The sequence below is a fragment of the Suncus etruscus genome, chromosome 11 (assembly GCF_024139225.1).
Source record: "Suncus etruscus isolate mSunEtr1 chromosome 11, mSunEtr1.pri.cur, whole genome shotgun sequence".
Lineage (NCBI taxonomy): Eukaryota > Metazoa > Chordata > Mammalia > Eulipotyphla > Soricidae > Suncus > Suncus etruscus.
The window spans coordinates 43,466,202-43,481,285 of NC_064858.1; the positions used below are offsets into that span (position 1 = coordinate 43,466,202).

The following is a 15,084-nucleotide window of genomic DNA, read 5'->3' on the forward strand; positions in this document are numbered from 1 at the left end:
ATAATATTTAAACACCTTGATTACAAACATGATTGTGGTTGGGTTTCTGTCATGTAAAGAACACCCCCATCACCAGTTGAGCATTCCCATCACCAATGTCCCATTTCTCCCTCCTCCCCATCCCACCCCTGCCTGTACTCTACACAGACTTTATTTCCCTCATACATTCTCATTGTTAGGCAGTTCTCAATGTAGTTATTTCTCTAAGCTCATCACTCTGGTGAGTTTCATGAGGTGAGCTGGAACTTACAGCCTTCCTCTCTTTGAAGACAGAATTTTTTTTTTTTTTTTTGGGGGTTTGGGTTTTTGGGTCACACCTAGCAGCGCTCAGAAATTGCTCCTGGCAGGCATGGGATGCCGGGATTCATACCACCGTCCTTCTGCATCTAAGGCAAACGCCTTACCACTGAGCTATCTCTCCGGCCTCTGAAGACAGAATTTTTAAGAGAACTTTTCAAGGGTATCTACTTCGAAGGTGCTACACATTTTGTTTTTGCATATTCTATCTCTCCATGGATGCTGATTAGTTTAAGTGAATTTCCTAGGGATCAATTCATGTATGTAATCCTGAAAAGTGGAACATAGGCAAGACTCAGCCTATCTATCCAGCTGCGGGTCACTTTCAGGGTCCTTAGGAAAATTCATTTTGTAATTTATGCACTAAGAAACGGTGACAGCAAACTTCTTCCAGAGGGAGAATGGAAGCTTCCATTTGTGCCAAGGAGACATGGTTGGGACTCCTTCCCCCACACATACACCATGCTTTGGCTATAAAAATTAGCATTGAGTTGGCAGATCACTTAACCTCTGCTTCCTCCACTTCCTTGTCTGTAAAATAGGAGTCACCACTTCCTAGCCGGCATCATGAGTCTCAGTAAAGAGAACTTTAAAATTCAATCAGCCACAGGGGCAGGAGCAATAGCACAGCAGGTAGGTGTTTGCCTTGCTTGCCACCTACCAGGGTTTGATCTCAACATCCCATAAGGTGCCCAGAGTCTGACCAGAGTGATTCCTGAACGCAGAGCCAGGAGTAACCCGAGCATAAAACCAAAACAAATGTCAATTCACCACTTTATTGTAATAGGTGAATTCAGGTGTCAAGGGGGCTGGGGGCTCTGTCTGCCTCGGTTTCCTCCCTGAAAAATAAGAATTATAAGATTTATCTTACCAAATTTCTTGGAGGATTAAGTGGGATAATGTGCCAAGTACAGTATCTGACTGAGAGACCCTTAATAAACGCAATTTGGCTGTGCAGTTGAGGAACTCGTGAGTGAACTGGTCTCATGCTTGGACCCCAGCAAAGGCTTCATTTTCATTCCTTTGTGCTGCTGTTTGGATCCTCAAAATATCCTTTTCTTGTTCTGCATTTTATTCCTCCAGCCAGATTTCACCATTGACTAGTACATTCTCTGTGCAACGTTCTGTGTATGTCCTCCTCTCCAAACCTGCAAAACTCCCTCCTTTCCCTTCTCCCCTACAAAAGACCAAGAAAGATCCAAATGGGGACAGCAGGTGAGGTGAGGGAGGTCTGGGAGCTGGAGCTGGGAGCCAAGGTTGCCCTAGTAACCGAGCAGACTGCTCCAATCAGAAAGTGATCCTGAGCCCAGGATGGGCATGGGTCACCCACACAAAGGCACCAAAGTGTCTGAGTGAGGTACAGCTAGAAAAAGAGGCACAGGGTAAGCATCAAGGTGGGGCCCCCCGCTTGTCCCAGTCTTTCACCCTCCACAAAAGAAAAAGCAGGAGAACAGCTCTTTAATTAGTCCTGTGTGATTAGTTAAAAAAAAAAAAAAAAAGCCCCCATTTCACAATTTCTTTGGTGGCAAGGAGTCAGCTCCCCTCCTTAAGCTCACCCCCCCCCCAAAGAAGGCCCTTCTTATTAGAATAATATCCCAAGAGAAGGAAGCAGAAATCCCCAGGGTTGCCATTTCATAAGGGCCCCTAGGCTCCTGTGATCTCTCCTTTATTCAGACAGATGACAAAGCCCATTTGCTACCAATTGATTAGAAACTTTTTTTTTCACAGCGTGAGTGGCTTTCAGTCAAGACTCTCCCTCTCCCCCAAAGTATTGTGGGACCCTGGCAGAAGGGGCCAGGCAATTCTGTTCCCTCCCCAGGTTGAGCTCACACTGTGACCTGCAAGGCTTCCTGCTATTCATATGTGTTACTTCCCCTTTGTGGTAATGGCTGGTGGCATTTGGCCAGAAAACATTATTAATTTCAGAAGTGGACTGACAAACAACAAGCCAGCGTGCTGGAGAGGAAGTGCTGGGGAGGCCAGCTGTCGCCCTGGGCCCAGCAGTAGGAACTCAATGTTTGCAGGTCGGAGAGGGAAGATGATAATCCACCAAGAGGAAACTGTACTAAAATTATCCCCAGGCCGGTAGAAAAGAAAAAAAGAAAGAGAAAGAAAAGAGAAAAGAAATCAGAGAAAAGCAGGGGGGTTGGGAGGTGGGGGGGAGATAAAAGCACAGAGCTGCAGCTGGACAGGAAATTGCTAAGGCTGCTTGCAAATCCCGACTTTGAACAGGCAGTTTAGGGAATGCCAGGAGCGGAAACAGTACAGAGCCGGATTAACTGGAGCCAAGTTGAACTGCAACCCACTTCTCCTTTCTCAGAGTTCTGGCTGACTTGGGGCACCCAAGTGGGACACTGACTTGGTAACTTTTCAAGAAAGTTAAAAAGTTAAAGCTGTTTGCTTTTTGTAGAGCTACTTCATTGGATAATTATACACAACTGCCATAGAATTGTGACTATTTACCTTCTAAATCTCACCAACAACACAGCATCTCAATGGTGCCACATGGGTGAAAAGTTCAAGTTTCTTCCCAGTGCAGATACACTGCTCATTTGATACAACCCAAGACCTAAGACTTATTTCTCATGGGTCCCTAGCCCTACCCTTTATTTTAGTTCTTGCAGTTGAGGTGAAGGGGAGGGGGTGGGGTATTCCAAGGAAAACAATGATGACATCTTTACTTTGCCAGAACTAGTTCCTAATTCTCTTAAACGTGAAGTTCAGGGTGGATGGGGTGGGTTCTGGTCTACATTGTAAACAGTCCCATACAAAGCACATTAGGAGTGGCCAAGCTTTATCTCAAGTGTCAGTGTGACATTTTAAAGCCACATCCAGGCTCAAAGAGAAGGCTTAGATAAGCCTTGTCATGTGCATGCAAGAGAAGGAAAAGGTGGCGATACCATTGCTGACTCACTCCCTTCCTACATTAGGATCATTTGCAAGAACTGTCAGAGGAAAACAAGACTTGCAGCCTACTTTCTTCTGGCACATGTATCACCGAACAAATCTTGATGGGGAAGTTAGTTAACCCGTGGATTGTCCAAACTCAATCTTTCTTAAGGAGTGCTTACTGGCTTCTCTTTTCTTAAAAACTGTCGTTTTTCCACATAAACCAGCTATATTTTTACTTAAGCTCTCTATCCACACATATGATAACCTACTTCATGACAAATTTCACAAGCTGCATTTGAAATTCTTTTTTGTTTTGGGGCTACACCCAGAAGTGCTCAGGAATTACTCCTGTTGTGTTCAGGGATGCTAGGGATCAAGATTTTATCATTTGTCTCTGGAAAGTTTTTAAAGTATCTAAAACTCACTCTTTGATCCATATGCTTTCATGAACCAATTTGTCCCCCACTTGGGAAAAAAAAACCCCAAAGTGTGTCATTCACCAGCAGGTCCAATTAAGAGATTTTCTTCAAGAAATACACATTAAATACCCAAAATAGCTATTTATTAATAATTTAAGGTTTTACATTCTTATAATAAATTTCTGCTGAAAACTTTACACCATGAACATAATGGAGTGACTTAACCCTCCCTTCTTAACAGATACACGTCACCTCTCAAATGGGTACCCATGCTCACACAGACACACTTCCAGTTTTATACAAAAACGATTTTTTTTCCTTAATGAAAGAGACCAACCCAAAATATTGCATTTGAAGTGACACTCCCTGAAGAATTTTGTACAGAGGTAACAGACTGTTTAGCACAGCAGAAGTTAAAATTTAAAAAGTGAGCCCAGGATTTGGTGTCTTTCAAACATCTCCCCTTTCAAACAACACAAGCCAAAATATTTACAAAGGTAAGGCATAGTCAAACCTACATTAAGGGGGGAAATAACCACAAGGAAGAGAATAGAAAAGACGACTTGAGACTGCACCATCACAAAGTCTCAGCAATTAAGAGTCCATGAAAATGTCAGACTTGCTGCAGTGAAGCATGCTTCCAACATTATTCTCTGGATTAGCAAGAGCAAAATGGTTCTTTTCTGTTTTGTTTCGAACAAGTGGCCCTACTGCTTTCTGCTTTAAGATGAATCCTTTTAACCCCATCTAAGGAAAAAAAAATACCATTCAAACAAACACTGTCAAGTGACTTCAGATCAAATATTTACAGTAATCATTAAGTATCAGGTCTAGTTTCTTTATTATTATTTTTGCAAACCCATACTACAAGTAACAGGGCTGAAACCTCTCTTTGGCTCCTCTATATGCAAAAAATTTGAAACCAGTCTTCACTGAAGACAATATAGTCAGTTCCAGATGCAAAAGGAAACAGTCATACAAGGCCCAAAAGAAGAACATATATGTTCCTCCTACCCCTAACCACTCCATCCTCCCCTGGTCTAGAGCTCAGTCCCTGCATGGGTGGCTAAGAGGCAAGTCCATAGCCTGTGTCTATCCAGCAAGTCCTGTTCTCCCCAGGAGAACAAAGGCAATCTCTCCTTTTATAAGAACCAATCCCACTCTTGGCAACCTGGTCTAGTACAGACAGCGAGTGTCATTTGACACTGAAGGGGGGCCCACACAAAGAAGCCCCCACAAATGCTGCCCAGAGAAACTGCTGCAGAACAGACACATCCCAGCCAGGAGGAGCTGGGACCCCTTTCACGTGGATTGCAGGGAATCCACCTGGTAGACATTCTGGTTGGCAGGGGTGGTGAAATACAGCTGCTGGGCGGGCACACGGTTGTCACAGGGGCTGCTGAGCCCCAATGTCCTCTCGAAGTCCAGGAGCTGACCCATGAAGTTGAAATTGGGAGAGATGTTGGATTTCTTCATCTTAACGATGTCATATGCAGCGTTCATGGACAGGTTGAGCTTCTGCATGAGATAAGCCACAGTCACGGTGACGGAGCGGCTGATGCCAGCCAAGCAGTGCACCAAGACGCCACAGTTTTTGCCTCGGGCTTCCTCTGTTAACACACAAAAAAAGGCCAAACGTCAGTAGATGAGCAAACCTATACACCCTTCAGCACTCATCAGTCTAAATGACTTTTTTTTTTTAACAGAGCTTTAAAAATAAAAGAATCCTCCTGGGTGGCAGTGGAGGACAGAAAAATGGATCAGAGCAATCAAACATGTACACTAAGACAAGAGCATAGTTCAGATGTTTTCTGCAAAGGGGGCTGTTGTAAGAAATTTCTGCCAGCTAAAATCTCCTTGCCTCAGCGTGCAAGTACCAGAGACCCCGCAATATGTTTGGTGAATGCCTTTTAGACAGACAAGCAGACTACAAGGATCTATTAAATTATTCTCCAACTGTGTTGGGGCTAACAATGGAGGTATTCAGGCATTTTAAAAGAGAGAGGAAAGTCACAGGGGACAGCCCATTAAGAGGAACAGGATGTCGACAAGGCCTGAAAATGAGTTCCTTTGTAATAGGAAATGCATTACAATGCCTGGAGATTCGCTACTCCCAGCCTTCTAGCCCACACAGCCCATCTTCCTGCAGGGTTCAGATTACCCAGGACTCTCACTGGTACAGTTCGGCTGCATGACAACACTGGGCAATTCATAAGGCTTTCCAACAACAAACCTGGTGTCCTAAAAACTCTGAGGTAGTGCCATATTCTAAAAGGTGAAGATTGCTGCCCTAAGTGGTTTCTCTCTAGCCTTTTGCCGTCTGGGAAACCTGTTAGTGTCATTAGGAATGGTTCCCCTCATTTCAAAGGACTCCATTCAAGGACTCCAAAAACAGATTGCATTTCAAATACACCTGGGGTACAGTACCCACCCCTACTCCGCGCCCCCCTGGGTCTTTAGCAAGAAGCAGGACCCGAATTTTAAAAGGCCCTAAAGAAGGTTAGAGACCTAGATTAGGACGCATTTAGCAAGAATCATTAACTTCTTTCTTTCTCTGCAAGCCTGGGCATTTCGCCTACCAAGACAGCAAAACTTGTTCAGCCTTCAGTCTCACCTATGAAAGAAATGGCCTCGGGGAAAAACTGGGACAGGTTCTGGCTCCAGTGATCGGAGATGGGGATCTGCTTGTATTTGAACTCCCCGGCGTTCTCGAACAGATTCGGCAGGTTGGGGGTGACGTTGAGGATGTATTTGATGCCAAACTCCTCCAAAACGTCCAGGTTGGTGGAGTCCTTGGCGCAGCCTAGGTAGAGGAAGGGCAAGATCTCCACGGGGAAAGAAGGCTGGCTGTTGGGCAGCGGGCTGCCGTCGGAGTCTGTGGCACTATTGGGGTCTCGGTCAAGGTCAGACTCGATGTCGGAGGAGTCGGAGCTGATCCGCAGGCCCCCGAGGCCCAGCACCGGCAAGGGCGGCGAACTGCTGCTGCAGGAGCCGTCTAGGTTGGTCTCGCAGTGCAGGGCGAACTCGGCTTGGAACTTACTGAAACCACCTGCCAGAGCGAGAGGAACGAGCATGTAACCCGAGAGAGGTTGGGGTTTTCGTAGCCTGTGCAAACCGCAGCCGGGCAAAGACGCGCGTAGAGAACCCCTTCATTCTCTCCCGATCCGTGCCCTGCCCCCCCCGTACCCCGTAAAACGGAGCCAAGATCTAGGAGAAAAAAAAAAGCACACTAGGGCACGCCACAAAGCAATCCGCCTTCCCCTAGGACTCTCAAGTTCGGAAATGCACAAAACGGCAATTGGAGAGGGGAGTTGGAAGGGGGCCTAATAAACTAATAAAAATCCATTTTTAATTTCATTAGCTAGCTGCACACCCTTCATTACCTCTAGTCCCTGCAAAAAAAAAAAAAAAAAAAAAAAAAAAAACCTCCAGCTAAAACCCAGTCCTACTAAGCTTTGGGGATAGGGGGAACTGAGAGAGCTCGTTCGCAATAAAGGGTCCCTTGCCTAGAAGCCAAAAGCAATTCAATTCTACACGGGACGGACGCGCGCCCTTTGCAAGCCGGAGCCGGCGGGTGGCTCAGAAGTACCAGCCAAAGGGCACACAGCAGCAAGGCCATCGTATCCAAAGCCCGTGCCACCTCTCACCCCTTTTCCTTCCCCCCCGCCCCGGGGATCCTATCCAGCGAGAGCGGCGTGTGCCTAGGGTTCGGGCCGCCCCGAGGCCAAAGCGTACCTTCCAGGTAGAAAGCTCGGCAGCCCTCGTCCTTGAGCTTTTTGAGCAGCAGACCCAGGACCGACTCGCCGCCCGTGTTCTCGTTCCAGTCGCTGCTGCTCTCGTCGTAGAGCACCACCGTGTCGGTGCCGCAGCGGCGGGTGAAGCGCTCGCGGTCCTCGCCGCGCGTGAAGAGCGCGCGCACGGGCAGGTTGCCCTTCTGCAGGCGCCGCAGCATGAGCCCCGGGATGGCCACGTTGATGGCCGACTCGATGTGCGACGACTCGTACAGCTCCTGCGGCCGGCAGTCCATCAGCAGCAGCCGCTCGTTGCCCATCTCCAGCTGCTCGTTGAGCCACGCCACGGTCTTGCTGATCGCCATTTCCGACGCCAAGGGCCCGGGTCGGAGAGTCTCTAGCATTGGTGGGGGGGTCGAGCTGCGGAGCCTTAGCAGACGCCCCTCGGGTGGGCACGCATGGGCTGCTCCCGGAGCCGCCTTGGAATGCTACCTGGCCGAGCACCCCCCCAAAAGAAAATAGCCCCCCGCTCGGAGCGGCTAAGAAAGGGAAGAAAAGCTGGGCGGCTGATCTCTCTCCTTGCAGCCGTGCGCTCTTGCTGTCAATGAATCTCTGAATGAAGCTACTCAAGACGTTATTTTTTGGGGTCCTCCCCAAGAATGAATTGAGAAGCCAATGACTTCCCCGTGCACCCCAAAAGGGGAGCAAGAAAATTTCTGTCCAGCGGCTGCTAAAAAAAAGAAATTTTAAAGTCGAATCCCCCTGGCTCGCTTTTTTAAAGCTCTCTCGCCTCGGAAGATTTCTTCGTGCAGCCCCAACGTGCTCCCTCTCCCGGAGAAGCTGCAGCAGCAAACAGCAGCAGCTAGCAGCTAGTCCTCGCCGCGCCGCCCCAGCGCCCGGCAAGCTCCTCAATGGATCCAAACAGCGAAGCGTCTCAATGGATACATGCTCGGCGCCAGCCAATGAGCGCGCTGCGGAAGGGGCTGTTGCCGTGGGGACGGGCCGGCTGGAACAGGTTGTGTTGATGAATTGTTAATGAGTTTGTCATTCACAAAAACGGAAAGGAATTTCCGCTCCGGATAAGCCCCAGTGCAAACAAGCTGCAACAGCGGAGGAAGGAGAAAGAAGAGGAGGCGGTGGAGGTGGTGGAGGAGGAGGAGGAGGAGGAGGAGGAGGAGGCGGAGGAGCGGGGCGCCCAAACCCGGCCTTTTCAGGAGTCTCGTGTTTCCTTGTGTTGTCAGTTCACACTTGGCGACCCAACTTTTTGCCTACAAACCGTGCAATTAGCAGGCACAAAAAAGCCCGACTTCGCGCGCTGCACGCTAACGCGCCAGCTTTAGGGGGAGAATTGGTTCCTTTTCTCCCTTTTCCTGGTCTTTTAAAAAGCAAGTTCCCAGTACAGTTCTTCAACCTCCCAACACACATTACCCCCCCCCCATCTCCACCACCCTCCTCTTCCTTTAGGCTCTGTGTGGCATTTGGTTGCCCGTTTTCAAAGGCAACTCGGCTGTTTGCTCTTGCTGTTCTTTTTGCCCAAGCTGTGTTGGGGCTGCCGAACCGCCTGGGCTTTGGTGACCGATGAGGTGTTAAATGCTAATGCGGTCTCTTTCGAAACAAGCCAGGGTTTTGGGTGGCCACGGCGAAGGCGAGCAAACAAACGTGTCCAGGTAACAGGAAGGAGGCTTTAGGTGGGGGGTTAAGCCTTTCGTTTATGTCCTTTAAAAAAAATTTTTTTAATGGAGACAGCAAGAACACATGCGCGGTGCAGTCTAAATATTTTCATTCATCTCCACTCCGGGGCGTTGTGAGCCATTGTTCTGGGGATCTGGTTCCCTTCTTGCCAGCTCCAGTGGCTCCACCGCACTCTGGTATAAGTGGAGGGGGGGGGTCTAGAGGGGATTGCCTCCCCTTCATTTCTGCCCCTCCACAGCTTGGCTTCTGTAGATGCATTGCAGCGGGCTAGGGGCAGGGTCCCCACAATCCGCCAGGCGCGCGGCCTGCACACGCACACACAAAACCTGCAGCCTCTCAAGCGCCCCTTCACCTCCTCTTAACTCTGGAGATTTCTGGGTGACCCCCGATGGACCAGAGGTAGAATGGGGGCCTGCTGGGACAATCCCCCCCCCCCTTAGCTTGGAGAAGGGAGTGGGTGTCCCAGGGCTACTCTGCAAAGCCTGCAGGTAACCGGGGAGGTGCTCGCAGTGGCGCCGGGGAAAGAGGGGTGCGGGCCTGGCGGCCGAGAGGCGCGTTCCGGGGCCGCGGGACTCCTCTATTGTTCCATCAAAGTGCTCGGGCCGCCCCTCCCGAGCGGAAAACCACCTGTGTGCAGCCTGCGGGCGCCGGGGAGCCGCGGACAGACGTGCGGGGGCCGGAAGGCGCGGGCCCGAATCCGGCCTCCCCGCCCAGACCCAGCGGAAAGGAGGGTGCGCATTGTCCGCCGCCAGGGAGGAAGCGAGGGCGGCCGCCCGGCGGCAGCGGCCCGTCCCCGCCCCGGACGCCCGGCGCCCACCGTGCGGGGCCGATCGCCGGGGCGCCTGAGGTCGCGCGCGGGGTTTCCTGCAGCCCGGGGTCCTATCCCCCTGAGTCGGCCCACGCAGGCCTCCCCGGCACCTATGCTTTTGTTTTTCCTTGCCATCACCCCCCCCCATCCCTTGCTCCTTCTCCCCCCTGGGGTGCACGCTGATTCCAAAAAAGCCGCAGCTGGAGCGGGTTACCAATTTTGGAGCTAAGCTCCGGGCAGCGCGCCCGCCACCCCGGAGAAGCGCACTCGGCAAAACTGGGGGCTACAGCGCTCCTCTCCTCGCACCTTTTTTGGGCATTCCCTGGGAACAAAACACCCCGTATTTCTCTGGGTACCCGCCAGCTCCAGCGACGCCTCCGACCCGCCCCCACCTGTTCCAGAAGTTCCTACCCAAGTCTTTGCTTAACGGGATCTGGGGCGAGGAGAGGAAAAGGAATTTAGAAAAGCAAAGTCTGCAACAGATGGAAAAATTGGGTCCTTCTGGCCAACTTTGTTCGTTCGTTTGTTTGTTTTTGTTTTGGGCCCACACCCGGAGGCTTTCAGGTTAATCTTGATTCTGTGCTCAGATATTACTCCTGACAGGCTCAGGACTTTATGGGATGCTGGGAATCAAACCTGGGTTGGCCGCATGCAAGGCAGTCGCTCTCCCCGACACCCCTACCACCAACTTTTAAAATGTATATATTGGGGGGGGGTGGATTCCAATTCTGAGAAAATCAAGAAAATAAAATTATTTAGCCCTCTTTGCCTCCACCCAGCATACACTCCCTGAAACCCTAGGATCCGTAGTATGTCAGTCCCTTCTGGAGGTGTTAATAAAATGTCATTGTGAACTTTTGGGTCCCAGAAAGGCGATTTCACAGCCCTCGGAGTCTATTCGTGTCTACTCCTAACTGTGAAGTTGTGCATGAGCTACCTACATCATCCAGCTGTTCTGAGCCTGATGTTTCTAGTTGCCATAATGAAGAAGAAATATCTACATCGCAGACTCACTGATGACTCAAGGGGTAGTGAAGCACCTTAAGATGGTGCCAGTGCCTAGAAGCTGTTGATCTTTTTTATCCTTCTGAATTTGCAGCTTGGGGGGAAAAAAAGTAAGAGCCCTGGAGAGCATTTTTTCCACCTCCAAAAAAAAAAAAAAAAAAAAAAAACCGCCTTGGGACTGGCCCAAAGGCTGGCCTGGGAGTGACTCTGAGGATCTTCTCAAATCCATCTCCTTCCTACTGCCCAGCCAAGCCAGCGCTGCTTCAGGTCAAGTCTGAACCCTCTTACAGACCTCAGGAGTGATCCTGGTTGACCTTTGCAGCATCTTATTTGTCCCTTCCAAACATGCTGGTCTTCAGCCTCACCAAAGTTTTAGCAGGAAATAACGGGTCTTGGGCAAGGTGGGTGTGCTTTGATTTGGGAGATTTACGTTAAGTTACTGTGTTACTGTCGTTACTGTCTTCAGAATGTCAGTGATCCTTGTTTATGGAGATGAAGGAATTTGCCCGAGGTCACCAGATCAAAGCAGTGAGTTTAGGATCTAAGGCAGACCTTTTATAGATCCTTCAGGATGGCCATTTTTAGGGGTTATTGGAGCCTCTGTGTTTACTGATCCTTGCTGAAATGGGAACTTTAAGCATCTGCAGTTTGAACTTTAACCACTTCGCTGTGCTCTGGCCCGGGTTGTCAAGAATGAAAAGTTAAGGGGCCAGAGAGAGCACAGCAGTAGGGCTTTTGCCTTGCAAGCAGCCAATCCAGGACCGAAGGTGGTTCAAATCCCAGCATCCTATATGGTCCCCTGAGCCTGCAAGAGGTTATTTTTGAGCACAGAACCAGGAGTAACCAGAGTGTCGCCAGATGTGACCAAAAAAATAAAATAAATAGAATAAAAGAACGAGAAGTTAAGCTGATTTCCCTGATCCTTTCGGTCACTGTCTATCTGCACGCACCTCTTCCAGATCTGCCTCCCAAGAAAGCGCTGCCTGACATTCTTTCTTAGCTTGCCTTTTACTCTACCACGATTTAGCCAGGGTCTTTGCAGAGCTGTCTGGTTTATCCTCTTGGCTCTGTCACTCCTTCATCATGTGAAGGCCAGAGAGATATTATAGGGTGTAAAACGCTTTGCAGTGCAAGCCACTGTCTTCTGTTCAATCCCTGGCACCACATGGTTCCCCCAAACACCCCCATCAGGAACAGAGATGCCTGAACACCAGGTATGGGCCCCAACCCCAGCCCAAATCCAAAACTCACTGATCATTGACAGAAAGTTCACTTAGTTTCTCTGGCTGCACACTCCTTCCTTCCTTCCTTCATTCACATCCTCATTTGTTTTTGGGTTCCCGGAAACAGCAAATAAAGTAGAGTACCCATCCTCCTAGTATTCTAGGAAAGACAGACAAGAAATAAAACATAATCATACAGTTTAGAAAGTGGAAATGCCATGGAATAAAAGAAGGAAAGGAATTAATTCACCTTGAGAATAGTTACCCCTGGGGCTGGAGCAATTGGACAGCAGGGTTAACGTTTGTCTGGTAAACTGCCAACCGAGATTTGATCCTCAGCATCCCATATGGCCCCTGAGCACCTCCAGGAGTACTTCCTGAGCACAGAGCCAGAAGTGAGCCCTGAGCATCTCTAGATATGGCTCCAAAATAAACAAAAACAGTAGTAGCCCTACTTTAAAACACCTGGAGGATTCGAGGTATGTAGGTATAGGACACCAAAACAAAAGAAGATATTTTTCAATATTTTTTTCTGTTTTGTTTTGTTTTGTTTTTGTATTTTGTTTCTGTAGAAAGCTATTTTCTATTCTGAAGACTTTTCCTTGAGTCTTCCCATACGTCTCACCTTTTCCTTTCTTACCTGAACTCTGCAGCCTCTAAACTTGAATTTTTCCAGGAGTTCCCACTGGAAAATTCCTTTAAAATCCCTCTTTTGGTTTTTGCTTGGCTATTTGAAAAGCTTTCCAACCTTGCAGGAATTTTCGCAATTGAGGACACGTGTAGTTACCAGAACTAGAACAATTAGGATGATCTTTAATCATCTTGGAGTAATCTCTGTGAACACACTGGCATTTGTTAGCACATCCTGGGAAAATAGTTACACAGCTTTCAGCTAATAGGGAAGAATGTTTTGGAAGGTGGCATGTAAAATATAGTCTTATTGAAGAGATTCATCTTTAGAAGCCCAGGGATGTCTTCATAAGTGAGTCAGTAACTTTGGGCATAGCAAAATCCCAAGACAGAGTTTGATTGCATCTGATCCACTTATGTGAAATAATGTATGGCTTCAAGGACATCTGGAATTTACAAAATTCAAATTGTTGTCTTCTGACAGGTGACAGAAGTTGGGTTCTGAAATAGCAGGAACTCTAGAGACTGTGAAAGTTACATGACCGAGTAGGAAGCACAGACAGTACCCAACGGTAGACTGTAGAGAGAAAATCAGAGTAACTTTTGGGGCTGGAGCAATAGCACAGTGGGGAAAGAATTTGCTTGCAAGCAGCCAACTTAGATTCGATCCCCAGAATCCCTTATGGTCCCCCAAGCCTATCAGGAGTGACTTCTGAGAGCAGAGCCAGGAGTAACCTCTGAGCACCATCTGGTGTAACCCCAAAAATAAAAAATAAACTCGAGTAATTTTCAAAAATGAAGCTCAAATCAAAAGACCTTGGTTTGCTTCTCACCTCCATGCAGCTGGCCCCGGGAGAGATGCTTTCTGAATCTGTCAAATAGCAAAGATTAGAGGAAAAGGCAGCCTAGTTAGGTTCCTCTAATGTGTTAATTGAGCAGCAATAGTGCCAAAATCACATCCATGGCATATCTAGGGAGTGACTATAAGGAAGATGACACTTTCACTCCTTGCCAAGAGTGATAGGATTGAAGGAAAATAGAACTATAGTGACATTCAGACCTTGACTCCATTAAAGCCAAACTTTGTTTGTTTTCTTTGGGTATTACACCCAGCAGTGGCTCAGAGGTTACTCCTGGATCTGCCCTCAGGAATCACACCCAGCAATGCTCTGGGAACCAAATGGGATGCCAATGGTTGGTGGAACTCAGCTGAATGCAAAGCAAGTGCCCTACTTACTGTACTATCTCTCTGGCCTCAAGCTAAGTACTTAAAAGTACAATCTGCATCTACTTTCACCAGACCAGATGCTAACTGACATTCATACTGACACAAAGACTTTATCTGGACTATTGTTTTGAAGCTAAACAGTGTCTCAAAGAAAGTCACTTGCAAATAAGTGCTGTTTGCTCTTTTCAGATGCCTTCACCTCATCCAGTGAGAACACACTCGAGGATAACTTTCCTCAGATAACCTCCCTCTTCCCCCATATTTTTATTAGGATCCTGAGTGAAAGGGCGAGACCACACGATTGAAATAAAGTAAAGCAAAACTTTATTCTGTCAACCAACAAGCTATAAACTGACCTATCAGGGCAACCTCCTGCAGGAGGCGACCCTGCCCAGGGGTCACAAGCCAGGTTATATGGGGCTAGAAGCAGAAAGTCTTGACCTTTAAGTTGATTGGCTGTTGTCAGGGTGTTTCAAGGGTGTTTCATCGTGTCCTTTTATGGCTAGATATCTGGGGTGGAATATTGTGGTATATTGGGCTTTGGGTTTTGTATCATTGTTGGGGTGATATATTGTATTTTATAGGGCCTTGGAGTCTGTGTCATTAAGATAGAAACTTAGAGCTTTTGTGGAACTTAACCTTATTAGCCTTAAATGGAAACTGAACTTTAGGTTGTTGACAAAATGGAGTTCCCTCTGTTCCAGGCTTCAATTATAAAATGGGAAAGGTAAAAGTGTATGTAGATCTAGCTGGGAGAAAACCAGCAGTCAGTTAACATTTCTGCAGTATAGCCAGGCTTACTTCCTGTTTCCTGTTGTCTTGTATGTTTCTGTAAAGAACCACAGCACCTTGAGGCTTCTATATCTAAAACCCCAGCAATGTTCCATATTAAGAACACTGCCCCCAAGGAAGTGAGGGTCAAAGCTCTGGTCAAAGCATCATATGTGTAGCCCACTGGGCATTATCTCAGTTATATAAACATAGAGAATCTGCCTTCTGCCCCCTTCTGTGGACCGTGTTTCCTCTAGCAGCTTTTCTGCTCTCTGTTCCCTTATTTATGCAGGTGTGAGCGGTGTACATACCTGTTGTGTAAGAGATTGAATTATTTTTCTAAGAGGTACTGTTTCCTGTCTGCCAATTTTTTTTTCTCCCTCAGCAA

At 48.0% G+C, this 15,084-nt stretch overlaps 1 protein-coding gene across 1 annotated transcript; it reads right to left on the reverse strand.

Moving 5' to 3' along the window:
* Positions 1-3,734: 3,734 nt before the first annotated feature.
* Positions 3,735-7,761, reverse strand: DUSP6 (dual specificity phosphatase 6). Its single transcript, XM_049783728.1, has 3 exons — positions 7,344-7,761; positions 6,223-6,657; positions 3,735-5,218 (listed from the first exon to the last, which is right to left on the reverse strand). Exons 1-3 carry the CDS (start codon positions 7,741-7,743, stop codon positions 4,911-4,913), a joined length of 1,143 nt encoding a protein of 380 aa, XP_049639685.1. The 5' UTR covers positions 7,744-7,761; the 3' UTR covers positions 3,735-4,910.
* Between the last annotated feature and the right edge of the window lie 7,323 nt (positions 7,762-15,084).